The following is a 24,960-nucleotide window of genomic DNA, read 5'->3' on the forward strand; positions in this document are numbered from 1 at the left end:
GTGTCCTGTCGGGTCTGGGGACACAGTCGTGGAGAGGGGAGAAGGGACGCGAGGGCGGGCAACAAGAGTCCTAGAGCAGCACGGGAGCGGGCGGCGGGGTGGGCCGGCCGGGGCGGGCCGGGGCGGGGCGGAGGCTGCGGGCCCCGGTGGGGCGGGCCCGCGCGGGTGGCGGCGGCGGCAAGCGCTCCAACACAGCCGGTCGGCGAGCCCTGGAAGCCTGGGCGCGGCGCGCTGCCCAGCCCGGGACGGAGCCGGGCGCCGAGCGGGCCACTAGAGGGGCCCGGGGGGCGGGCCCGGTCCAGCGCGCCAGGCCGCGCCACGGGCACCGGCCCCGCGGTGCCCTAGCTCAGGCGCCCGCCGGGCTAGGACAGCACGCGCCAGCGCACTGAACCGAGGCGCGGGGACATGCAGCGCGCGGGAGGCGGTCGGCGCGGGCTCTGGGCGCGGGCGCAGCGCCCCTTCCCCCCGGTGAGTGGCGGGCGCCGAGCTGGGGGCGCCAACTTCGCCGCCAACTTGGGGCTGGGCTCAGGCGCCGCGCGGGCAAGGACAGCGGAGACAGATGGCGCGGCACCGGGGAGAGTCTGGTGGACGCAGGGAACCCCAGGAAGGGGGCGCCGGGGGACCGGGACCCTCGGGGACCGGGCCTGGGGTTTGGACCCGGGCGGGCGGAGAGGAGGTGAGGAAGAGGCCGAGGTGACAGGCGCGCGGCGGGCGCGAGGGAAGGGCGCGGGTGAGGCGCCCAAGACGTTCGTCTCCTGGGTCGCCGAGCCCTCCAGCTCTTTCGCCCGGCACCGCGGCACCGCAGGGAAGGGTGCGGTGTGGGGACGTGGGAGTCTAGGCCGCGGGCCCCACAACTGTTGCTGCTGGAAGCCGGGCGGGGGCTGGGGAGCGGGGCTGGGTTCGGCCAGAGCGGAGGGGGCTGGAGAGGGCACGGAGCAGAGAGGACGAAAGGGGGCTGTCGGTGGCTCCAGGAGCCTGGCCCCCTGCTCCCGGAGGTCTGCTGAGCACCTACCGCGCGCATCTGCCTTCACACTCCCGCCCCTTCACCGGCTGTAAGTCCCCCAGGTCCTCCCCTCCCAGCTCTTCCTTCGGTAGAGCGCTCCCTCCTCTGACCTCAGGAAATCAGCGTGGGCTTCACCGGGTGGTGGGCTCTTCCCAAATGCTGGACCCGCGCCCGGCGGACCCAGTCCGAGGAGGGGAAAGGAAGGGTGGGCGAAGAGGACCTGGGAGAGCCGAGAGCCTGGGTGCACTGGGCCCTGGCTGCCCCACCAGCGTGTTGCTCTGGTCCCCCGGGGCTTCGACCAGGATCCCCGACGGCGGGGAAGGGGAGCCACTGAGCCTCCTGCGGCAGAAGGCGGTTCGTGCCAGGCCTAGGTGGGCAGGGCCAGGTCCAAACGAAGGCAAAAACACCCAGTGGCCAGAAAATCGCCAAGGGTGCGTCCCACGACCCATCCCAAGGTCCTGCTGGGTGAGCGAAGGGGGAATTCCCGCGGGGCCCTGAGGCTCACCCCACTTGTCCTACTGCTCACCCGTCGGGACTTGGGGCCCAGTCCCCAGCCCTCTGACAGTGGCACCGCCCCGGCTCGATCCGACCCGGGCTATGGAGAAACTGAGGAAAGGAACTTGGGCGGCGGGAGCTCGTCTGCTCAGTCTCAGAGCCTGTCTAGTTTCTGGCTGCACCAGTCCGTTTCCAACCTGCTCCTAAACCCCGTTAGGAATTCGAAGAGGAGCGTGAAGGGGACTGGGTAGGTCGGGAACCGGACTCCTGGGTTCGCCCTAGGGCAGGGCTGGACTGGTACCCGCCTACAGCCCCGCCTGCCAGGCGAACTCGGCGCCCCCCACCCGCGGGGCTTGGGGTGGCGACCCAGCTTGGGGCAGTGGGGATGGGGACCTGGGAGCCGGGACCCCCTCAGAGGGTAGCAGCGAGGCGGGGGGCGCGGAGTGCGTGGTGCCCAGTTTGGCCGCCAGGAGGCGTGGCGCGGGTCCCCGCGCCCGGAGTTGCCGCCGCTGCTGCCGCCGCATCGCGAGTGTCCTTGAGCCGCGGGTGACGGTGGCCCTCGCCGCTCGCGCCCCCTCCTCCCGCGGGGGGAGCCCGATGCCACGTTCCCTATGAATTATTTATCGCTGGCCTAAAAATACCCAGAACTTCACAGCCCGAGTGTAAGAGATTCCCCCGGGGGTTCCGGGAGGAATCAGCTGGGGGGGGGCGGGTTCATCTTGGAGGAGGGAGACCTCGGTGACCGCGCCAGTGGGGGCAAGGTGGAGGGGTGGTCTTCTCCCCTGGCCCCTGGGTTCAGGTCTTAGCTCGGCAAAATGGAGGGAGGGAAACCCGACGGCAAAGCTGAGGCCGCTCACTCGGAGGGCAGTGGATCTAGCGGAGCCGCGCAGCCGGGGTCCCTGGGCGCCCGGGAAACAGCGCGGTTGGTGGGTTGGGCCGACTCCTGGGACCGAGGCTCCCGGCTTAGAAGAGGGGGCGGCCATCAGATGTCTGGGGTGTGAGTGCGCGTTCACGTCCGTGTGCGGGAGCCTGCCTGGGATTGGGGGAGCAGGGGGAAGAGAAGAGCCCTAAGCTCGTGGAGGTGCTCAGGCCGTTCAAGGTGATGCTGAGTGTCCCGGAAGTGTCACCATTGCCACTCTCCGCCGGGCTTTTGGGGGGTCCGGGAGTTCATCAAATATTAACAGCACGTTTGTGAAAGGTGCGACGGCAAGTGGGTGGGCAGAGGTCCTTAAGACCACAGTCCAGTATGGGGCAGGGGCATCATGGAGTGGGCAAATTCCTGCAACAGGGGGCAAGATGATGAGGGAGACATCGCAGAGGCATAGCCAGGAGCTCCCCAACCTGGGGATGGGGGCTGGGGGCGGGGGAGAAGTGCAACTGGCTTACCAGACCCAGACCCTCTGTCTTCTCACCTGTGTTTCCAGAGCCGCCAGGCACTAAGGCAGGTGCTCTGTGGCAGAGGGATTTAGGTGGGGCTCTGAAAATTCTGGAATTTGTCCTGTAGACAAGAGAGAGGCAGTGGGAAGAGGACATTGTAACCTGAGGGAACAGCAGAGCAAAGGCCTGGAGATGCTGACAGCAGGAGCTGTCTGGCCACCAGACCTGAGGGAGTGTGGGGTGCATGGAGGGGAGGACAGTTGGGGTGCGTGGGGCTCTGTCCATGGGACCCAGGTGTCTGGACTTCATTTGTGGGCACTAGGGAGCAGCTGTGCTCTTAGAGGAGGGGTGCAGTGGCCAGAGGACTGTTTCAGGCCAGTGGGGCAGGCGGGGGTGGGTGGATGGGAGGCGGAGAGGTGGGAGGCCAGGGGGAGGCAAGTGGGAAATTGGACGAGGCCAGGGCTCGGGGATGACCTCCTGCCTTGCGGGGGAGGCTGGATGCCTCGTGGTGCTGGGACTCTGGAGCCTGGATCTGCCCATTGCTGTTTGAAGCTCAGAGACCGGCCTGATTGGGGCCCCTCCCTCCAGGAGCATTCGGCAATCCCTCCTCATCTCCAGTCCTGGAGGACACCTTCCCAGCACAGAGAGTTTCTAGGGGCAGTCCCCCCTCAGAGCTGAGGGAGGACCTGGGTCCTTCATCTAGAGTCACGTGGTCCAAAAGAAACAAAGTGAGAGCCACATGTAGGCACATTAGAAAAAGGAAAAAGAAAAGTGAAATGAATTCTAACACTATATTGTTTAACTCAATGTAGCTAAAATATTTCTTCAACGTGTAATCCATATAAAAATATTAGTGAGAGATTTTCTTTTTGTAATACAAAGTCTTCACTCTCCAGCGTGCACACTTCACAGCGTACCTCAGTTTGGACAAGCCACATTTAAGTGCCCAGTAGTCATACGTGACTGGTGGCTGCCGTATTTGACGGCGCCGTTCTAGAGCTCAGAGCTGGGAGGCATAAGTGGGGGAAGCTTCGGGCTTCCCAGAGGATGGGGAACCTACAGAGGTGGGCAGAGATGAGCACAGAGAGGAATTGCAAAGGAAGAAATGGGCCCGACAGTGCCCTTTGCAGGTGTGATTTGATATCCCTCATTGGAGGTAGTGGTGGGCACGGCACGCTTAGGTTCCCACCCTAGAATCACATGCCTCCAGGCTGATGTTCTAAGTCAGTGTACTGGGAAACCATACACGGGGGGAGATTTCAAGGGCACAGAAATGAGCACAGTGTGGCCTCCCCTGCCCCAAATCCTGTCTTCTCATTTTGAAATGAAACCAAGCCCAGCCTGGTCACCATTTGGCTCTCCCCTGTTCAGAAGTTTCACTGGGGATGTCATGGAGATGGAGAGGGTGGCAAAGCTGTGGCCGATGGCCAGCTGGGAGGGAGAGCTGTATCCGTGGGCACCACTCACCGGTGTGGCTGTTTGTCCAAAAGCAATGATGTTTGTTTCACAGGGATACACGTCAGGCCCTTGGGGTAGGTTAAAAAATCCCTCACACCAGCGATGGCCTAGGGTGGCAGGTCATGTGTGAGATACCCCGAGCCCTGAGCGAATCAGTGGTGACACACTCCTGCTGTGGAAGAGCTGCTACTAATTGAGGCCACAGAGGGTAGAGTAGGGGTATCCGGTGCCCAGGAGGAGGGGGCTTTGTGCCAAGTAGGATTATGAAGAGCAGGGCCCTTGAGGATGTTAGATTCAGTTTAGGATGGAGAAGGAGAGTGTGTGTGTGTGTGTGTGTGTGTGTGTGTGTGTGTGTGTGTGTGTGTGTTACAAGAGCTGCCTTCCTTTACCTGGCTGTGGGGCTGTCACCTATAGGATAAGGATACTGATAACAGTGGGTAGCCCTCCCACTGCTGTGAAGTAGGTCCTGTGATTACTGCAGGCAAGGAATCATGGCTCAGAGAGACTAAGCAACTTCCCCAAGATCACACAGTTAGTAAGTGGCAGAACTGGGACTTGAACTCAGGTCTCTCTGACTCATATCCATGCACTTGGTACCAGGTTAGCATTTTTTTAAAAAATAAATTTATTTATTTATTTTTGGCTGAGTTGGGTCTTCGTTGCTGCACCCGGGCTTTCTCTAGTTGCGGCGAGGGGGGGCTGCTCTTTGTTGCAGTGTGCGGGCTTCTCATTGCAGTGGCTTCTCTTGTTGCGGAGCACAGGCTCCAGGCGCATAGGCTTCAGTAGTTGTGGCACGTGGGCTCAGAAGTTGTGACTCACAGGCTCTAGAGCGCAGGCTCAGTAGTTGTGGTGCACGGGCTTAGTTGCTCCGCGGCATGTGGGATCTTCCCTGACCAGGGCTTGAACCTGTGTCCCCTGCATTGGCAGGCATACTCCCAAGCACTGCGCCACCAGGGAAGTCCCACCAGATTAGCATTTGCTGTGAACCTTCCTGGGCAGAACCCAGATGGATGAGTTTCCAAAGGTCTGGCCTTTCTAGCCAAGCCTGATGTTCAACAGTAGAATGGAAGTAGTGAGCACCTATTCTGGTCACGTTCTTCCCGGGTCCTGCCCTCTGGGCTGCACTTGGACGCTCAGCTAACTTCTCTGTCTCTTTCTCTTTGTCTCTCTGTGTCTGTCTGTCTCCCCCTCTCTCTGCCTCTCTTTGTGGAGGGAGGTTTCTCCCTCTTCTCTTTCATCCTCTGGGTGTGTGTCCCTCTGACTCTGGCCTTTGCCTCCTCTCTGTCATTCATCTTTTCTCTCCGTGCCTCTGTCCCCCTCCCTGTGCCTATCGTGGTCTCTCCGCAGGACCCTCCAGTGGACATGGGTGGGGCCCTGGGGCCGGTCCTGCTACTCACCTCACTCCTCGGTGCCTGGGCAGGGCTGGGCCCGGGGCAGGGCGAGCAGGCTATGACGGTGGCCGTGGTGTTTGGCAGCTCGGGGCCACCGGAGGCCCAGGCCCGTATCCGCCTCACCCCCCAGAGCTTCCTGGACCTGCCCCTGGAGATCCAGCCACTCACCGTGGGTGTCAACAACACCAACCCCAGCAGTCTTCTCACCCAGATCTGCGGGCTCCTGGGCACTGCCCGAGTCCACGGCATCGTCTTTGAGGACAACGTGGACACCGAGGCCGTGGCCCAGATCCTCGACTTCATCTCCTTCCAGACCCACGTGCCTATCCTCAGCATCAGTGGGGGCTCCGCTGTGGTCCTCACCCCCAAGGTGCCCATTCAAAGTCATGTCCCTACATCCCATGAGCCTGGAGCCAGGCTGGGGCTGGGGGAGAGGGGCTGAGTCTGGGCCAGGGAGACACTTAGGTCCTGGGAACCTGGGATTGGGTGGGCCCAGCAAGGGGGTGAGGGCGGAGGGAGGCCTGGGTGAGGGAGGAGAAGCCTGTGGGAATAATGCTCCTGTGTTCTAGAAGATAAACTTTCTGAGCTGCTTTCACACTTGTGTCTGGATGAGGGATGGGCAGGTACCTAACCCACCTCTGGTTCTGGGGCAGCGCTCGCCCACCTTCTCCCTGGTTTTCTGGCCTTCCGTGGTCAGGCTCCAGACCCAGAGGTGCAGGGCCAGGCTGGGTGTGGGATCTGATGTAGCTGGCCTGCAGCGGAGAACATCCAAGGGCAGGTCATGCCCTTGCTGTCCTGTGGGGAGAAAGCGCTAAACGCACATTCACCAGCAATCACAGCTGGGGTCCTAGTCCTGAAGGAAAAACACAGGATGCCCCGAGGGAGTCCAGTGGGACCCCTTCTGGGTCTGGGAGAGAAGGTCTCCTAAGAAATGACACCTAAGCCGGGACCTGGAGGATGAGGGGGGGTGACAAGGTGTGTGTGGGGGGTGGACTGGGGGAGAGTGTTCCAGGTGGAGGGAGCAGGTGGTGTGAACACCCAGAGGTGAGAAGAAGCACAGAGTTTCTGAGGAACAGAGAGGAGCCTGGAGAGGGAGGCGAGGTCCCAACCACACGGGAGGACACTTGGGTTTTACTCTAAGTAAGTGAGGAGCTGAAGAAGGTGTTGAGGGAAGACTGATCTGATTTGCCTTTCTTTTATGATTATATTTTTATTATGGGGAATTTTTTTGTTTTGTTTTGTTTTTTGCTGTACGCGGGCCTCTCACTGTTGTGACCTCTCCCGTTGCGGAGCGCAGGCTCCGGACGCGCAGGCTCAGCGGCCATGGCTCACAGGCCCAGCCGCTCCGCGGCATGTGGGATCTTCCCGGACCGGGGCACGAACCCGTGTCCCCTGCATCGGCAGGCGGACTCTCAACCACTGCGCCACCAGGGAAGCCCTATGGGGAATTTTGAGCATACACAAAAGTAGAAGAGTATAATGACCCCATGTATCCCCTATCCATCCCAGGCCAACCCTGCCTCAGCCTTACCCCCACCCACTTCTCCTCTTCTGTTTTATTTTGAAGCAAGGCCCAGACAAATATTTATTCCATCCATAAATACTTCAATACACATCTCTAGATGATAGGACTTTACAAAATAATAAAACCACCATACATCATCACATCTAAAAAATAATAAAAATTCCTTAACATCATAAAGAATCCAGGCAGTGTTCAAATCTTCTGCGTTGTCTCATAAATGTTTATTTTTATGTCTGTTGACTTGAATCAGGAACCAAATTAAGTTCCCACGTGGCGATTGGCTGCGATGACTTACGAGTCTTCCCTCTCAAGGCTCCTCCTCCATCTCTCTCTTTTTTCCTTGCAAATTTGTTTGTTGAAGGAACTGGGTTACTTGTCCTGTAGAGTTTTCTCGGAGTTGCTTTTTTAAAAGATTGGGACAGTCGCAGTGTGGTGAAATCTTGGAGGGGCTGCAGTGGCAGCAGGGAACCCACAGCTAGGAGAGGCTTGCGCCAGCCCAGGCTCGATCTTGCAGTGTCCTGAGCGTTTGTGGTGGCAGAGGCAGTAGAGAGGAAGAACATTCTCATCCCCAGGGCTGCATAGAGGATGGTGCTTTCCCAGTTACCTGTGGGCCTGACATTAGCTCTCAGCACGGTGGTTCTCCACCCACACAGTACTTTAGAAAATACAGACACCCAGTGTACCATGTCTAAGATTCCCATTCAGTTGGTCTGGACTAGCGGGCTCAAGAGTCACCTAAAGAGCTTGTTGAAATACAGATTCCCGGGCGCCATCCTCAGGGATTCTGATCCAGCAGGTGAGCACTGAGCCCGAGAATCTGCATTTCCTACAAGCTCCCAGCTGACGCTGCTGCTGGTTTGCGGTCCAGCACGAATATTTAAAAAATCTCTCCAGGGCATTCTAATGGGCGGCAGGGGCTGGGAACCACGTGCGGGGCGGGCGGGCGGGAAGGAGGTTATCGCGAGACTAGGGCTTCCGGGACACTCAGCACCTTCCGACGCAAGGGTGTGTGGGGGTTGACGGAGGGAGTGGAAATTGGGGCGGGGCGGGACTCGGCTCGCCCCACCCCCCCGCTCAGGCCCCACCCCTCCCCCTAGGAGCCGGGCTCCGCCTTCCTGCAGCTGGGCGTGTCCCTGGAGCAGCAGCTGCAGGTGCTGTTCAAGGTGCTGGAGGAGTACGACTGGAGCGCGTTCGCCGTGATCACCAGCCTGCACCCGGGCCACACGCTCTTCCTCAAGAGCGTGCGCGCCGTCGCCGACGCCAACTACGTGGGCTGGCGGCTGCTGGACGTGCTCACGCTGGAGCTGGGCCCCGGAGGGACGCGCGCCCACACCCAGCGCCTGCTGCGCCAGATCGACGCCCCGGTGCTGGTGGCCTACTGCTCGCGCGAGGAGGCCGAGGTGCTCTTTGCCGAGGCGGCCCAGGCCGGCCTGGTGGGGCCCGGGCATGTGTGGCTGGTGCCCAACCTGGCGCTGGGCAGCACCGACGCGCCCCCCGCCTCCTTCCCCGTGGGCCTCATCAGCGTCGTCACCGAGAGCTGGCGCCTCAGTCTGCGCCAGAAAGTCCGCGACGGCGTGGCCATCCTGGCCCTCGGCGCCCACGGCTACCGGCGCCAGCACGGCACCCTGCCCGCCCCGGCTGGGGAGTGCCGCGGCCACCCTGGGCCTGTCAGCCCTGCCCGGAAGGCCTTCTACAGGTGGGCACCTGCCCAGGGTATAGGATGGCCACGAGTGGCCGTGAGTTTGGGCTCACTGGTCACACCTCCCACTAGGTGTGTGCCTGCGGCCGAGTGACCTCACCTCTCTGGGCCATTGTTTCTTCATCTGAGAAAAGAGCAGGGTGTGAGGGTGTGGTGAGGATCTCGAGGGTCAACACAGGGAAACAGAACAATAATTACACAAATGCTACCTGTTGGTGGCGGTGATGAGGCAGAAGGTGGGGGAGGGCACAGCTGGTCCTGGTCAGGGCTAAGAGGACCCTGGCTTCTCCCCCCTCGCAGGCACCTACTGAATGTCACCTGGGAGGGCCGGGACTTCTCCTTCAGCCCTGGTGGGTACCTGGTCCAGCCCACCATGGTGGTGATCGCCCTCAACCGGCACCGCCTCTGGGAGATGGTGAGAAGGGGGTGAGCCCAGGGGCCCTCGGTATCCTTTCATTTTATCCCCCCCTCTTGTCCCACAGATGAGCAGAGTCCCTTCTGTCCCTCATCCAGCCCCTCATCCTTCAGGTCTCAGCTGAAACATTTCCACTGAGAAGCCTTCCAGGTCTCCCGGGGGTCTGAGGCAGCCCTGCTCGGGGCTCCCACAACACCCTTCACTATAGAACTTATCAAGCACTCTTATTACACAGTCCTGCCCCTGAAGGAGTAACCCACAGCTGTATTGGCTAGATGGACACGTAAACAAATAGAATTTGGGGTGGTCAGTGCTTAAGAAACAATGTTTGCAAAGCACTATGGGAATAGAGAGGAGGGGCAGAAATTAGTTCTGCCTTCAAAGGAGGAAACTGGGGGAGGCTTCACAGAAGTTGGGATATTTGGGCTGGGCTATGGATGGTTGAGTAGGAGCCCATCGGGAAGGGATAGTAACCTGGTATAGACTGAGGGGAAGGAGGGTTTAGAGTTTTTTTGTTTTATTTTGGTTTTGGTTTTTGCCATGCCATGCAGCTTGTGGGATCTTAGTTCCCTGACCAGGGATTGACCCAGGGCCCATGGCAGTGAAGGTGCCGAGTCTTAACCACTGGACTGCCAGGGAATTCCCCTGGAGCATTTTTAAGTGATGCGTTTGGAGGTGTGGGGACTGGGGAAGAAGGGTAGGGTGATGGAGATAAATTGGACCCGTGAAGGGTCTTGAGTGCTGGGCTAAGGACTTTATGTGAAGCTTGGGGGAATGAGTGCGGTGTGACAGGCTCAGGTCTGGGCTTTAGGAAGAGGCCGTGAGCCAGCAGCAGTGTGGAGGCTGGACTGGAAAGTGGGGGACCAGAAGCCGGGGAGGCTGCAGGGAGCCCTCTCCTTGGCCAGCCCCTTGCCCCGACTCTCCTGTTCTCCAGATGCTCCCGCCCCAGGCCCTGCTTCATCCTGCCCCGAGTGACCTTAGGTGTGGTGGGAGGATTCTTGGTCCTGCAGGCCTCGCCCAGAGGCCCCACCTATAGCGTGGGCTTAGTGGGGCTGAGGGTCCCGGGCTGAGGCCGGTCATCCTCTGCAGGTGGGGCGCTGGGACCATGGTGTCCTCCACATGAAGTACCCGGTGTGGCCTCGCTACAGTGCTTCCCTGCAGCCCGTGGTGGACAGCCGGCACCTGACGGTGGCCACGCTGGAAGAGCGACCCTTTGTCATCGTGGAGAGCCCCGACCCTGGCACAGGCGGCTGCGTGCCCAACACTGTGCCCTGCCGCCGGCATGGCAACCACACCTTCAGGTCCGCGAGAACACCCGGGAGGCCCTGTGTGAGCCGTGTGCCGCCCTGCGATGGCGGGCGTTGTGTGTGCCTTATGCTTGGGTATAGGGGTGGGCGTCCACCAGCCAGGCTGGGAGGAGCCGCTGGCTCTGACCCCTGCTGGTCTCTTGGTGGCAGCAGTGGTGACACGGCCCCCTACACCAAGCTTTGCTGTAAGGGCTTCTGCATCGACATCCTCAAGAAGCTGGCCAAGGTGGTCAAGTTCTCCTACGACCTGTACCTGGTGACCAACGGCAAGCATGGCAAGAGGGTGCGCGGCGTGTGGAACGGCATGATCGGGGAGGTAGGCCCGCCCCCAGGCCACCTGAGCCCGCCCACCTGCCCGCCTGCTGCCCTGGGCCCCATCCATCCATCAGCCACCCTCGGATGTTCCTTAGGTGTTTCCTCCTGTTCTGGGGATCAGTCAGGGTGGGACCCAGGCCCAGCTCCTAAGGGTCTCCGAACTGGCAGGGGCACTGTGCTGGCACCAATGATGACCCCTCGGGTCAGTACTGAAAGTGGAGCTCTGAGGACCCAAGTGGGAACAACTGACTCAGCTGGTGGGTGCTGGATGCGGGGCTGGGAGAGGAGTGGGGGAGTCCTCCAGCCTGCGGGAGCCCCTCCTCTGATCCGGGCCTGACCCCCAGGTGTACTACAAGCGGGCAGACATGGCCATTGGCTCCCTCACCATCAATGAGGAGCGCTCCGAGATCGTGGACTTCTCTGTGCCCTTCGTGGAGACGGGCATCAGTGTGATGGTGGCTCGCAGCAACGGCACCGTCTCCCCCTCGGCCTTCCTGGGTGCGGCTCGGGGTGGGCAGGGATAATGCAGTGGACGTGTGGAGCGTGGGTGGAGATGGGGAGCTTGGGGTGCACGCTCAGAGGGCAGCACTGCAGCCTTGGGTCCTTGGAGGTTAGCCGGAGGCCTGAGCTATAATAGGTGGGTAGAACGGAGAGGGAAGAGGTGACGTCCAGGTTCAGTCCTGAGCCTGGGTGCTCGGTAAGGGCAGGGGATGGGGAGAGCGGGGTAAAAGGTGGCACCATTGTGAAGGACAGGACAACCAGCGAGGCAGGCTGCCTTCAGGAGGTGCCTCGTGGGCTGCGACATTGCTTTTTGTTTCATTTTTTGGCCTCGTGGCTTGCGGGATCTTAGTTCCCTGAGCAGGGATTGAACCCGCACCCTCAGCGGTGAAAGCGCAGAGTCCCAACCACTGGACCGCCAGGGAACTCCTGGGCTGGGCCGTTGGGACAAAGGGAGAACATTCATGGGGGGGTTGGAGGAGCCAACCCAGAGCACGGGAAGCCGGGCTAGTTTCTGACTTGATTAGAAATTCAGCATTTCTTGGGCAGCTCCCTTGTGCCGGGTCCTGTGCCAGGTGCTGGGATCTGGCCATAGTCCTGGCCTGCCCAGAGCGCCTAGTCAGAAGTTCAGGTGGGACTTGCAGTGTGGGATGGTTCAAAGAGCCCTGAGGACAGCTGAGCCTCTCGACCAGGAGCAGAAGAGAGAATCCCAGGTCTGCCTCTTCCTGCTGTGTGACCTTGGGCAAGTCACTGAACCTCTCTGAGCAGGGTTCCTCAGCCACAGGGAAGGCAACAAACTCCACTTCGTAGGATGGGCATTGTATCGAAGGAGCAAATGATTTGGGTAGTAATGACTTCTCACTCAGGGAGACTGAAGTGATTTTGTCAGAAACCTCAGGTCGGTCTCCCCAGCCCCTCAGGCCTCGGTTTCTGTGTCAGTAGGATGAGGGGTAAGGCTTGGCTTCAGAGCTCTGATTCCAAGCAGCTCACCCATGCTGGGCCCGGGGTGTGTGTGTGGCGGGGGTGGAGTTCCAGACCCAGGAGCGTGGGCAGCGGTGCTGGCGGCGAGGAAGGAGAGGAGGAAAGCAGAGGGAATTCCCTGAGATTGCTCCTGTGGCTTTGAGGGGCCACCCTCAGGGGCTGAGGGGTGGAAGAGGTTGCAGGCAGGGGCGGGGGGATGGGAGGGGAAAGGGAAAGAGCATGGGGTGCTGGCCCTCTTTTGTGAAAGGAAGTGGGGGGAAGAGGGAGAATGAGAGCCAGGGGAGATGTGGAATCAAAGGGAGGTTTCCTAGGGTGTGTGATGGGTGATGGGACCCTGGCCCAGGGCAGATGGAGGGGAGAGACCAAGAATGCTGGGGAGCCTGACCTCCCTGGGGGATGGCGTCTCTCCTGGGGCTCCACTGCTCTGAGAGTCAGAGACCCCTGAGCTCAGTCCACGGGGCTGATATGACCACATGGACCCACCTGTCTGCACCCAGAACGCCTGAGCTGCTGGGGGGAGACACAGCGCCGCCTCCTCTGAACCTCCCGCCTCTGTCCCCAGAGCCCTACAGCCCTGCCGTGTGGGTAATGATGTTTGTCATGTGCCTCACCGTGGTGGCCATAACCGTCTTCATGTTCGAGTACTTCAGCCCCGTCAGCTACAACCAGAACCTCACCAGCGGCAAGAGTCAGCTCCCACCTGGGCCCGGGGGCAGGGGCAGGGCTGGCACTCCCAGGAGGGGTGGGCTCAGGACCAGAGGGGCCCTTCAGAGAATGCCCCGTGGGGGAGGTCCCTGGCCTTCCGACAGTATGCAGGGGGCCAATCAGATACATGAGAGAGAGAGAGAAGCAAGGTGAGTTGACGTGCCCTGGGGTGGGGACAGCCAGGGATGGGGTCTCCACCCAGGACAGAGCAGAGACGGGAGCCGTGGAGTTGGGTGGGCTGAACCTGACCCCCTCTGTGCCGGGCAAGAGGAGCACCAGTGTCCCCCCTTTCACCCCCAGAGTCTGGGGGCCCGTCCTTCACCATCGGCAAGTCTGTGTGGCTTCTCTGGGCACTGGTCTTCAACAACTCGGTGCCCATCGAGAACCCCCGGGGCACCACCAGCAAGATCATGGTCCTGGTCTGGGCTTTCTTCGCCGTCATCTTCCTCGCCAGCTACACCGCCAACCTGGCCGCCTTCATGATTCAGGAGCAGTACATCGACACTGTGTCTGGCCTCAGTGACAAGAAGGTTCTGGAAGCCCCAGAGGGTGCTGTTGGAGGGTGGGGGGGATGCCGCAGCCAGGGGCAGGCCTTGGGTGGGACACAGGACAGTTGGAATCAGTGGAATTTGAACTGGAGGCGGGAGCAGGCAGAAGCGGGGGAGCCTGGGGAGGAGGGGGCTGGGGACGGGGACAGGGAGAGACGGCTCAGGTCCACTGACTAAGTGGCCTTGAGTAAGTCTCTCCCTGTCCCGGCCTCAGTTTCCCCGTTTGTGAAACACAGGCGTGGGTTGGACAGCCTCTAAGACCATGCTGCGCTCGCTATTCAAGTCCAGACTGGGGGGATGGGGTCGGGGCCGGGTCGGCTGGAGGGTCGGAGGAGGGGTTGTGAATGGCGCTGCCCTCTGCGCGCAGTTCCAGCGGCCTCAGGATCAGTACCCGCCCTTCCGCTTCGGCACCGTGCCCAACGGCAGCACGGAGCGGAACATTCGCAGCAACTACCGCGACATGCACACCCACATGGTCAAGTTCAACCAGCGCTCAGTGGAGGACGCGCTTAGCAGCCTCAAGATGGGGTGGGTCCGCAGTCCTGCACCCACCCCCTGACTGTCTCTACCCACGTGTCTCCCCGAGAGACCCAAGGTGGGACGGTGAGACTGGGTTGCCATGTAGGACCCCCGGGGAGGGGGTGAGGAGGTTTTGGGGCAGAGTGCAGCTTGAGGACGCCCACCAGAGCCCAGAGACGCAGCTGTGGTATTGACCAAGGTTCAGCCGTGCCCTCAGGTGTTGGTTGTCGCCTTCTTAGGATCTTTAGGGGCCTGGAGGACAGAGAGGGTGTGTCCTCTGGGAGCAGAGTGTCCCCTGGCCTCTCTGAGGAGGAGGGTAGGTGGGGTTCCGAAGCTGTGGGAGGGGGCTTCTCTGCACCAGGACCCCAGAGAACTAGAGAAGGCTCTGCCCATCCATCCCTCCTGGGTGGTGGTCAGTGGGCCCACGTGGCCCAGACCCCTGTCAGGCCCTAGGTTTGGTGCCCTGAACCCCACTTGATCCCTGGCCTGAGGGCTCAGCCTGTCCCCAGGAAGCTGGATGCCTTCATCTATGACGCTGCTGTCCTCAACTACATGGCGGGCAAGGACGAGGGCTGCAAGCTGGTCACCATTGGCTCTGGCAAGGTCTTTGCCACCACTGGCTACGGCATCGCCATGCAGAAGGACTCCCACTGGAAGCGGGCCATAGACCTGGCGCTCCTGCAGTTCCTGGGGGACGGTGGGTGCAGCCGCTGATGGGGGCTGGGGTGGGTCCCAGGTGGGCCACAGAGCCCGTGGTCGGGACAGCTGCCCAACGGCTGGTCAACATCCCCACCACTGTCCTCTGAGTGCCCAGGGCCCGCGGGCACGGAGAGAGGTCTCTGGGGGTGAGAGGTGGGTGCAGTGGCTGGGTGGCGGGTATTAGGAGCAGCGGGATGGAGACGTGGGGAGGGGTTGGTTTGCCGGGAGGGAGCAGGAACTAGCTGGGGAGCCCTTGCAGGATGGGAAGACAGGAAGGAGCTCAGGCCACACGGTGGAGGTTGGGGGCATCTGAACTCCTTTACTTTTCCCCAAGACCCCTCCCCTCCATTGCCATCTTGAGATGACCTGGGGTAGTGCCAACAGCCTGCCTAATCCCAGAGCCAGAACCCAGGTTTGCCTTGGTACCCCAGGGGCTCACACGTGCGAGCGGTCCGGCTGGGCTGCCCCAACACCCAGAGAGAGCTTTGAATTTACAGTCCCAACCCTGTGAGATAAAGAACTTTCTGGTTTTCCATCAGTGCCATAGAATAATGCGAGTGATAACATGAAGGTGCCTGCAGCCTCCTTGGGGGCCCAGGCCTTTTGTCTCTGTGTGCCCAGCTCCATGCCCGGCGTGTAGGTGACCAATAAGTGTTTGATGAATAAATGAATGATAAAATTTATGCCGTCGACAAGCCTTTGCTGGGCATGTGGAGTGTGGGCTTGTGGGAGGTGGGCATGTCAGAGGCTGGCATCCCCCCCTAGCTCCCACTCTGCTCTCCTTCCTTCCTGCTCATTGACACCCCCTCCCCCCATCCTCCCCTGCCAGGCTGGATCCCCGTGTGGTCCTACAGGGGGGTGGTACCCTGGCCCCAGACCCCTCCTCACTCCAGGCTTGGGTGAGTACTGGAAGGGTCCTTCCTGAGCCAGGTGTGCCTCGCCCCCACCAGGGGAGACCCAGAAGCTGGAGACGGTGTGGCTCTCGGGGATCTGCCAGAACGAGAAGAACGAGGTGATGAGCAGCAAGCTAGACATCGATAACATGGCCGGCGTCTTCTACATGCTGCTCGTGGCCATGGGGCTGGCCCTGCTGGTCTTCGCCTGGGAGCATCTGGTCTACCGGAAGCTGCGCCACTCGGTGCCCAACGCGTCCCGGCTGGACTTCCTGCTGGCCTTCAGCAGGGTGGGTGCCCACTCCACCCTAGACAGGCCCCAGCTTCAGGGGCAGCAACCCAGCTAAGTCAGAGCTGGCCATGGCCCCATTTACAGATGTAAAAGCTGAGGTCTGGAGAGGTGGCATGGCCTGCCAGCATCACACAGCAGGTGAGAAGCAGAGCCCTTTTCCAGCAGGCAGGGCAGGACTTTGGAGCCGGGCTGACCGGGGTTCGAGTCCTCACTGCCATTTACAAGCTGTGTGACTTTAGGAGAAGGAGTTACCCTCTTGGTGCCTCGGAGAGCTCCACTGTAAGCTCTCCCAGCAGCACACAGTAGGAGCTTAACAAATGTTAGTTACTTCCTGGGACTTAGAGACACCTGGGCTGATGCTTCCCACCTGGGTGTGGGGCGTGGGGCAGTCCCGGAAGGGTGGGCGCCGCTCACGCCGTGTCGGTCTCCTGCCTCCCGCCCAGGGCATCTACAGCTGCTTTAGCGGGGTGCAGAGCCTGGCCAGCCCCGCGCGGCCGCCCAGCCCGGACCTCACCGCCGGCTCGGCCCAGGTCAGCGTGCTCAAGATGCTGCAGGCGGCGCGCGACATCGTGACCACGGCGGGCGTGAGCAGCTCCCTGGACCGCGCCACGCGCACCATCGAGAGCTGGGGAGGCGGCCGCCGTGCGCCCCCGCCGCCCGCCTGCCCCAGTCCGCGGCCGCCCACCCCCGGCCCGACCCCCAAGCCGAGCCCCACGGGCTGCGGGCCGCCGGGCGGGGGCCGCACCGCGCTGGGGCGTAGGGCCCCGCAGCCCCCGGGCCGCCCCCCGACGCCCGGGTCCTCCCTACCCGACGTCTCCCAGGTGTCTGGCCGGCCGGCCTGGGAGGCGCGGTGGCCGTCGCTGGCCGGGCGCGGCGGGCGGCACCTCTCGGCCTCCGAGCGGCGCGCGCTCCCGGAGCGCCCTCAGTCGCCCGAGCGCTGTCACTACAGCTCCTTCCCTCGAGCCGACCGGTCAGGGTGCCCCTTCCTTCCGCTCTTCCCGGAGACCCCCGAGCCCGAGGACCTGCCGCTGCTCGGGCCGGAGCAGCTGGCCCGGCGGGAGGCTCTCCTGCGCGCGGCCTGGGCCCGAGGTTCGCGCCCGCGCCACGCTTCCCTGCCCAGCTCGGAGCCCTCCTGGTGTGCCCGCCCGGCCTGCGGGCGCTGGACGCAGGCGCAGTCGATGCGGCTGCCGTCCTACCGGGAGGCCTGCCAGGAGCAGGTGTGGGCAGGGGCCCCCCCCTGGCCGCACGGACAGCACGCCTGCCTCCACGCCCATGCTCACCTCCCGCTTTGCTGGGGGGCTGTCTGCCCTCACCTCCCACCCTGTGTCAGCCACGGCCCCTGGCATCCTGGGGCTTGGGGGCCTCCGGGGCACAGGGGCAGGACCCTGGGGCTGAGCACAGAATACAGGGACACTGGGGGGCTGGAAGAGGTCAGTAGGGTGGCCTGTGGGATGCACGGCTTCCCCCGACCGTGCACCTGGAGGCGGATCTCCAGCTTGGAATCGGAAGTGTGACGTGTCAGCTATTCAGCTCAGCTGGACTCTCCGCCTGGCACTGCCAGCGTTGGGGGGTAGGTGGGCTTGGGCTTTTCTGGCTTCTGCCATGAAATCCTGGCCATGGGAACCCAGTGACAGATGATGTCTTCCATGGTCAGCTCAGCGACCTCAGCAGCCTCAGGTCCTGGTGTGGGCTGGGCTTTTGCTATCTTCTTATGCAAATCCCTTCCCACCTGGCCTGGAGTCACAGGGAGCAGTGGGGTCTCCCTGCCCTGCTGTGAGCCAGTCCCTGGTCATGGCTTCTGGGGGTTTGGTGTGGGAGCATGGAGGCTGGAGCTTGGTGTTGGGGCAGGGTGGTCCTGCTCCTGGTTCCAGCTGGCTGGAGTTTCTTCTCCTCAGAGTGCTGGGACATTAAACAAACCTTTTACAACCCACAACCCACTGGTCCTGGCTGCCTCATTCTGCATCCCTGGAGGGGGCACACCAGAGCTGGTAGGCAACAGGAGCATCATGGGAGTATCCCAGATGGGGTGTCTGCCTAGAGCAGGTGGGCAGCTCCCTTTGTGGAGTATCCGGGAGGCAAGGCTGAGAGAGGGCTCCAGGCAGCAGAAGTCACTTGGTATTCAGTGCCAGCTCCCGCCCGCACTGGTGCCAAATGAGACAAATGTGCTCAGCACGGGGGCTCTGGTGGTGATGGATGGAGCTCATCCTTCAATCTCCTTGAAAAGAAGGGCTCGTGCTAGGGGCTCTGGGGGTTCTGCCCCGCCAGGGGCCCCCATGGGAGCCTGACAATGTTATGGTGGAAACGGCAGAGGGAGGTCTGTTGTGGGGAACCTGCTGGGCTCTCCTGGGCCCTGGCCAGCTGTGTTCGCCCCGCGGTGGCTGTGCAGGGCTCGGACTGCCTGCTGGCTCTGGAAGCCTGGCATGGGTGGCTTCCGGGGTCAGGCACGGCTCAGCCTTGGGAGGGAAAGACCTCCAGGTCAGAGAATCTGTCCCACATCTCAGTTCTCTGTCCTCCCTCTGGGGCTCTCGGCCCCACCTCCTTCCTCTGTCACATGTCAGTGGCTGTGAACCATGTAAAAAGATGGCTCTTGCGTACCATTTTCAATGCTTTCACCTCTGGGGTTACATTTAGCCCCACAATGACTAAAGCAAGCCAGCCCTCCTTCCATCCATTCCGCAAACACGGTGAGCATGATTGGTGCCGTTAGAGCCTTTTCTAACTGTGAGCCTGTGAAGTCCAAGGCCTTGTTGTCCCCGGCAATTTGGGTGAAGCAGGGCAGAAACTCAACTCCATGTAGTAGGGAGGGGGCTGGGGAGGGCAGTGCTGGATGCCAGTACCACGTGCGGCCACGGCCCAGTGCCCTTACCCACATGGCTCCTTGCTGGCTCCCAGCAGGCTGGGTCCCGTCTCCAGTCTCCAAATATTCTACTGCTGGGGCTGGAGCCATGAAAACTGGAAGTTTTTTTGTTTGGTTTTAGGGGTGAGAGCCGCTGAAATGGTAGAGTGGCGGAAATTGCCAATACCCCTCCGTTCCTGGCTGGAGGGCCTGACAACCGCAAGAATGTGTGCCCCCCAGCCCATTATAGTCAATTTCACATTCTCTGCCCCATGGATTTTCACGGATCCAGGTCCAGGATCGGCGGCGGCGGGGGGGGGGGGGGGGGGCTCAAAAACAGGTTGTGAGTGTGAGTCTAAGGGGGGGTGCTAGAGGCCAGTGCCGCGGAAGGGAGCTTGACCTTGGTTGCAGCCCCTGGAGGTGAGAGGGTTAACCGCTGGCCACCAGCCCCTGGACCTGAGCTCCCTGGGTCAGGGTCTGAGCGCAGCGCTGGGCGGAAGGCTGCGGCAGGTGACGCCTGGAGGAGTTGCGAGGGCCAGGCTGCTCTCTGCTCGCTCTCCAAGATCATTAATAACCAAGAACTGGAAAGATAATTAAGAACCACATGTGGAGCTGAGCCTGCTGCTGGCTGGCTCTGACGAGGGGCCAATCCTGCTCCTGGGGCCGGGCTCCTGGCCACCTTGCTCCTTCTCTAAGAATGTATTCTGAGGAGAAGTGAGTCCCATGGGGAGTGGGGGCAGGAAGGATGCTTCCTGCCCCTCTGCGGGAGGACCGAGGAAGGGTCCTGCATTATCAAGGGGAGGACAGAAAGCCTGGCAGGGGAGGAGGGAGCCAGCTGTGTGGGAGAGTGAAGCCACAGATGTTCAGTCATCACACACAAGGGTGTAACAGTGTAGCACAGCCAGCTGAACCCAGACACCAGACACCCAAATGCTGGGTTTTTTTTTGTGGGACACAGGGAGAGGCCTTTGGTCACATCTCAGCAGTAGAAATTCCTACTGTCTTTCCCCGTTCCCTCCTGCTGCTGCCGTCGCTGTGTTTCTTCCTGTCTTTACTGAGTTCATGGTCACACCACCTCTTTCCTGGGGCCCGTGTGTGGGGAGGGGGCACGATGCCTTCACTTACGATACTTGAGCTTCAGTCTTGGCTCCAAAACTCCCCAGCCTGGCCTGAGTCTGGCTCTGTGACGGGGGAAGGCTGTCCTTCAGTTTCCTGGGGGTGTTGGGGAACCAGAGACCACCCCCTCCCCAAAGCCCTAAAGAATTCAAGTCCATTTCCCGCTTCTGAACTGCGGCAGGCAGTTGCTAAGAAGAAGCCACTTGAGTCATCAGGAGGCTATGAAACTGGTTAGGTGCGTGAGGACCCAAACCAGGGGTCTTCAACCAGTCTAGAGGTATGTGGTACACGTGCAGTATGGCTGGCAAGGGACAAGGGAGCTGGGCATCAGTACCTAAGAGCTTTATTGAACACTTCTGTGTCAGGTACTCAGGACTTTAGCCCCATACAGGTCAGTGATGCAGGTGCTATCCTCCCCATGTTACAAAGGACAGGAGGAGAGAGCACGGGGTTTGCTGCCTGCAAGTGGCAAGTCCGACTTCTCGGTCTACGCTCTTAACCCGCGAGTTATGCCACCAAGGTCCACGTGGAAAGTGCCCAGCACTGTGCCCGCATGCACCAGGCACTAGTAGATGTCACTTTCCCCTTTCTCCAATCGACACCGTGAGCCCCAGGCCCCGGGGAGAAGGGATCGTGAAGCTCCCTCCTGCAGCTCTGGATGCTGGTTGCGCAAGAGCCGGGTGTCAGCCCTGATCAGGGATCCGGTCCCTAGACAGGCATGGCCTCAGCCTTCGCTGGCTCAGTGTCACACACAACCAGGCTCTTCCCCTGGGCTGGTTCCCCATGAGGTAGGGGCAGCCCCTGCCCTACCCCCACTCTGAATCTAGCCTCTTCCCATTGCTGAGGCCGCTCCTGGCCCCCATCTGGCGGGAACAGGTGTGTGTCTGAGGGCCTGGCGAGGTGCCCGCTGCCCACCTCCCACCACTCGGCAGTGCCTCCTGGCCTGTCACCCGCCATCTGTCCCATCCATAAGCCCACAGTCATCTCTCTGGCCTCAGGTGAGGGAACAGCCAGGAGCCGCTGGCGCGATGGCACGAGGCTCCAGTGCCTCGGCAGGGAACGAGACAGAGAAGGCTGCCTCCCACCTTGAACTGGCCTGCCCTCGGGGCCAGTCTGGGTCAGTGCGGGTGAATGGCGTCGGGTGGAGCCTGCTGAGTTTATGTTCTCCTCCACAGCAACACTTGTAACTGGGCCAGGTTGGGCTGGCATCCTCTTCTGGCTTCCCCACCATAGACCACAGGGCCCATCGGTAGAACGGAAACCATGACCCAACTGGCCCACCTCCGCAAGCTGATGTAAAAACTCACAGGCGAATGTGCTGCATGGGCAAGGTGAACAAGCCTCACCTGGGAACGTCTAGCTGTCAGGGTCCCCGCGCCCCCTCCCTCAGGCCATCAGCAGTAGAGAGGAAGCTGACCCCATCTGACCTCTAGCACGACAGACAGCAGGCAAACACCAAGGAGCAAAGGAACCCAGTGACGTGGTCACCTCCGGCCAATTCCTTCCAGGACTGTGGTTGCCCAGCTCGGAGGTGGAGGGGAATGCAGCCATCCGGCTCCACTGCTGTGTGCCTCCAGACTGCCCCATAAATCAAACTGGCTTTACCATGCTAGTAAATTTCTGTCCAAAATTTGGATTGGAACCTGAGGCGGCGGGATGATTTAATTTGCTTTTTGCTTAAGCAAGAGGGAATGTAATTACAGAAGGGTAAGTACAGATGTTTTAATTTTCAGCAAACATTCCGGCAGCTTCGGGCGGGGGTCCGTGCCACGGGGATCCGTGCCACGGGGGGCGGAGCCTCGTGGAGGCCCCCAGCCCCGCCCACCCCGCAAGGCCTCCTGGGAAGCAGCCACGATGGCAAATGCGGAAGAGGCGTCCTTCTTTCACGAGGGTGGAAAAATAACAATACGCCGGATGAGCTGTGAGAACTGAAGATGTGCGGCAAAAGAGAGACAGCAGATCTTGGCCGATTATGACACGGGACTCTCACAGGCCGGGGCTGCCAGGGGGCCATAGGGGAGGGCTGGGGCTGCCTGCGGACTCCCCGTGTTCTTGCAAATCCCATGTCCCCCTGCCCTGAGACCACCGTGGGCCCCAGGAGACCTGGCGTCCTCGCTCTGTCCAAAATTCAGTGACGGTGAGATGCAGGGGGGAGGCTGCAAGGGGTTCCCTGGAGAGCGGAGCAAGGCACTGAAATCAGCGGAGGGAGGGGGAAGGGCCGAGACCCCACCCCAGAGGCTGCTCCTGGCCCAGCTGCTGTGGGCTCCAGGACAAGTGGGCTTAGGCCCAGGGCCGGGGCCACACGAGGGAGGGTCAGGAGGAGCCCCCAGGCCCTGACGCAGGAGAAGGCACATTGAAAATGCAGAGTTCTTTAGGGTCCCATGTGTCTCCGAGGAAGGCTGGCCCAGCAGGTGCATGCACGATTGTTGGGGGGGAGGGGAGCACGTGGAGCTGGTGACGTGCCCGGGAACCTGGCTCTCCTTCCATGGGATTGGTGGCCGGGGCCCCGTCTCACCCCACAGCGCCCAAGGGACATGGAGAGCGTGGACGCTGAGCACGCACAGCTCGGCTCCAAAGGGAGCCGCCGTTAGTGTTGGAGCGGGGGCAGGGCCGGGCGCTCCCGCAGCTGCGCTTTATTCAGACTGAAATATAGATGGTTAGGGTTTTGCTAGAGTCTGTGTATGGGTTCTAAGGGTTTTTTCTGTAAGGTAAGAGGTTCTGCTCCATGTGCTGGGGCGGGGGGGCAGGCCCGACCTCTCTCACAGGGTGGGAACCACGGGCTCCATGCCCGGGGTGCTCCCAGGCCACTGTGGTGACAGCTGGGGGTAGCTCCCCTCTGGTGGCCCTTGTAGGCTGCTCCCCCCCGCGCCCCCCGCAGGAAGCCCGAGGCTCCCTTTCAGGGGTCGAGAGCTCTGGGCTTTAAACCCCGTGCGTGGGCTGCTGTGCCCGTGCGGAAAGGCTGCTCCCACCCGCTGCTCCGGAGTCATCATGGGCTCCGAAGCCCAGGACAGGAGCTGGCGCCCACAGCAGGGCCTTCCCAGCTCTGGTCTGGGGACCCTGGTGCCAAGTAGCACTTATGGTCCTTGTTGTCAGCTGGCCAGGCACTCCCCTAGGAGAGGCACTCGGCACCTCCAGGCCCGGTGGGAAGGTGAGCGCTGCCAGGCCCAGTGGAGAGGAGGGGTAGGGCCTGGGTTTGCCCTAATGGAGATTTCCAGACAAGGATGCGGGAGGGACTGGGAGAGCGGGGTAAGGGGTGGGGGCACACGTGTCTGGCATAAATAGTGGCAGTGCCAGCACTGCGTCTCCACCCTTCCGGGGGAAGAGCCCGCCCTGGTGGTGGAGTGTGTGAAAGCAGAGGGCTCGATCCCAGTAACCAGTCCTAGAATCTAGGAGCAGCCGTGTGCCCGGCTGTGGGACTCGGCTGGCTGGGGGCAGCCCCAGCAGGAGGACCTGGAGGAGGGTGACCCCGGCAAGTGAGGCGAGGTGCAGACTGTGCGGAATCCTGGGTGGGGGAGCCCCCCAGCTGGAGGCGTGGAGGGTACCCTCCAAGAGCCCGGGCCTTGCCTGCCCCACGGACACCTGGGAGGCAACTAGCCCTTGGCTCTGCCAGCGGGGAGGGCGGGGGGGCCCCACCCCTCTCGTCACCATACTTGTCCTGCCATCAGAGCTTAGTCTCGCTGAGGACGATGTTGGCGGTGACAAAGAAGAAGCAGGAGAAAGCCCAGAGCAGCACAAAGCCCACCCAGAAGGTGCGGCGGAAAGGGGACCCGTGCTTGTTGACGGTCCCGTAGCCGAAGGCCAGCTGGGTGTCCTTGCGGCAGAGGTACACCAAGAAGGCGGGGATGACGTACTGGATGCCCGTGCCCGCGTAGGCCCCCGTGATGCCCACCAGGGACTCCAGGTCGTGTGTGCAGAAGGCCACCAGCACAGGGGGCAGCAGGGTGATGGTGGGGAACACCACGTGGTCCACCACCCAGGGGTATGTGCCCCCCTCTCGGTGGAAAAGCGTCTTCCAGTTGTTGCGCAGGGTCACGGCGATGATGGGGAAGTTGGTGCTGATGGTGAAGACGGGGAAGAGGCCCAGGAAGAAGCGCACGGCGGCCAGGCTCACGACGTCGCAGCGCGCAAAGTTGAGGGTGTACATGTCCAGGAGGCTGTCACCGCGGAAGCAGAAGATGGCGGTGAAGGAGAGGAGGCCGTAGAAAGCCAGGATCAGCACGTAGTCCAGGAAGACCAGGCGTGTGAGGTGGCGCTTGGAGGAGATGGGGGTGATGAGGGACGGCAGGGAGTGCTGGCTCATGAAGGAGTAGATGCACACGCCGAACAGGTTCCGGACGCCGGAGAAGTCGGCCAGCGGCGGGCGCCCCTCCCCACGCCCATGCGCGATGCGCACCAGGGCCAGCACGATCATGATGGCGAAAGCTGGAAACAGGACGGGAGTGAGCCAGGGAAGGAGGGGCAGCCCTACCTGGGCCAGCCTCTGGTCTGGGGGCGCCTGCCGAGGGACCCGAGCCCCATGAGAGAGAACCTGCGGGTTCTGCTAGCGTCTGTGGATGGGTTCTAAGGGTTAAATTCCTGTGGCCGTGAGGGTCACACTCTGGGGCAGGTCAGCAGTGGCCGCTGCTGCTGGGGACATGCCGTGCACACCCCACGCCAGCAGGTGAGGGAAGGTGTCTGGGGGTGAGGGCCGGGCATGACGGGGGCTGCGCGGGGAGATCGGCAGCAGAGCCCCCTGCTGTCTTCTCAGAGGAGCGCAGGCTCCTGGCCAGGCGCTTCCCCGCTCCCTTCCCGGCCCCAGGGGTCTGGGGGTTGGGGGGCTTCCTGCCAGCTTCCTGACTCTCCTTTGGTTTCAAGAATGTGTGTCTGAGGAGCAGGGGTGGAGGCACGG

The 24,960-nt window shown here is 61.6% G+C and overlaps 2 protein-coding genes across 6 annotated transcripts in view; one reads left to right on the top strand and one right to left on the bottom strand.

Annotated features, from left to right (window-relative positions):
- Positions 1 to 254: 254 nt before the first annotated feature.
- GRIN2C (glutamate ionotropic receptor NMDA type subunit 2C) lies at positions 255 to 18,045 on the top strand. 4 transcript variants are annotated; one of them, XM_073798501.1, is made up of 12 exons: positions 255 to 468; positions 8,347 to 8,945; positions 9,249 to 9,363; positions 10,453 to 10,664; positions 10,821 to 10,986; positions 11,330 to 11,483; positions 13,027 to 13,152; positions 13,470 to 13,699; positions 14,085 to 14,245; positions 14,746 to 14,933; positions 15,886 to 16,118; positions 16,564 to 18,045. In XM_073798501.1, the coding sequence occupies exons 1-12, from the start codon at positions 406 to 408 to the stop codon at positions 17,632 to 17,634; spliced, it is 3,318 nt and encodes a 1,105-aa protein (XP_073654602.1). In that variant the 5' UTR covers positions 255 to 405; the 3' UTR covers positions 17,635 to 18,045. The 4 variants fall into 4 exon arrangements, 3 of the variants coding, with proteins under 3 accessions (XP_073654602.1, XP_033703633.1, XP_073654601.1); XR_012328853.1 differs by lacking the exon at positions 255 to 468 and adding an exon at positions 3,327 to 6,094 and having other exon boundaries at positions 15,886 to 16,258; positions 16,564 to 16,670; XM_033847742.2 differs by lacking the exon at positions 255 to 468 and adding an exon at positions 3,327 to 6,094.
- A 3,657-nt stretch (positions 18,046 to 21,702) lies between these two features.
- The window catches only part of TMEM104 (transmembrane protein 104), a 57,912-nt gene continuing 54,654 nt past the window's right edge, over positions 21,703 to 24,960 (bottom strand). Inside the window, exon 10 of one of the 2 annotated variants that reach the window (XM_033847614.2) lies at positions 21,703 to 24,494. In XM_033847614.2, the coding sequence (XP_033703505.1) occupies positions 23,734 to 24,494 (761 nt within the window). In that variant the 3' untranslated portion in view covers positions 21,703 to 23,733. The remainder of the gene's footprint in view (positions 24,495 to 24,960) is intronic. The other variant, XM_033847613.2, reaches the window with a different exon arrangement.

Source organism: Tursiops truncatus, chromosome 20 (genome assembly GCF_011762595.2).
Source record: "Tursiops truncatus isolate mTurTru1 chromosome 20, mTurTru1.mat.Y, whole genome shotgun sequence".
In the NCBI taxonomy this organism is placed as follows: domain Eukaryota; kingdom Metazoa; phylum Chordata; class Mammalia; order Artiodactyla; family Delphinidae; genus Tursiops; species Tursiops truncatus.

Coding starts and splice junctions, on each gene's coding strand:
- GRIN2C (XM_033847742.2), top strand. CDS start 5,696: ATGGGTGGGGCCCTGGGGCCGGTCCTGCTACTCACCTCACTCCTCGGT. Junction 10,987..11,329: donor GGAACGGCATGATCGGGGAG/GTAGGCCCGCCC, acceptor CCTGACCCCCAG/GTGTACTACAAGCGGGCAGA. Junction 13,700..14,084: donor CTGGCCTCAGTGACAAGAAG/GTTCTGGAAGCC, acceptor CTCTGCGCGCAG/TTCCAGCGGCCTCAGGATCA.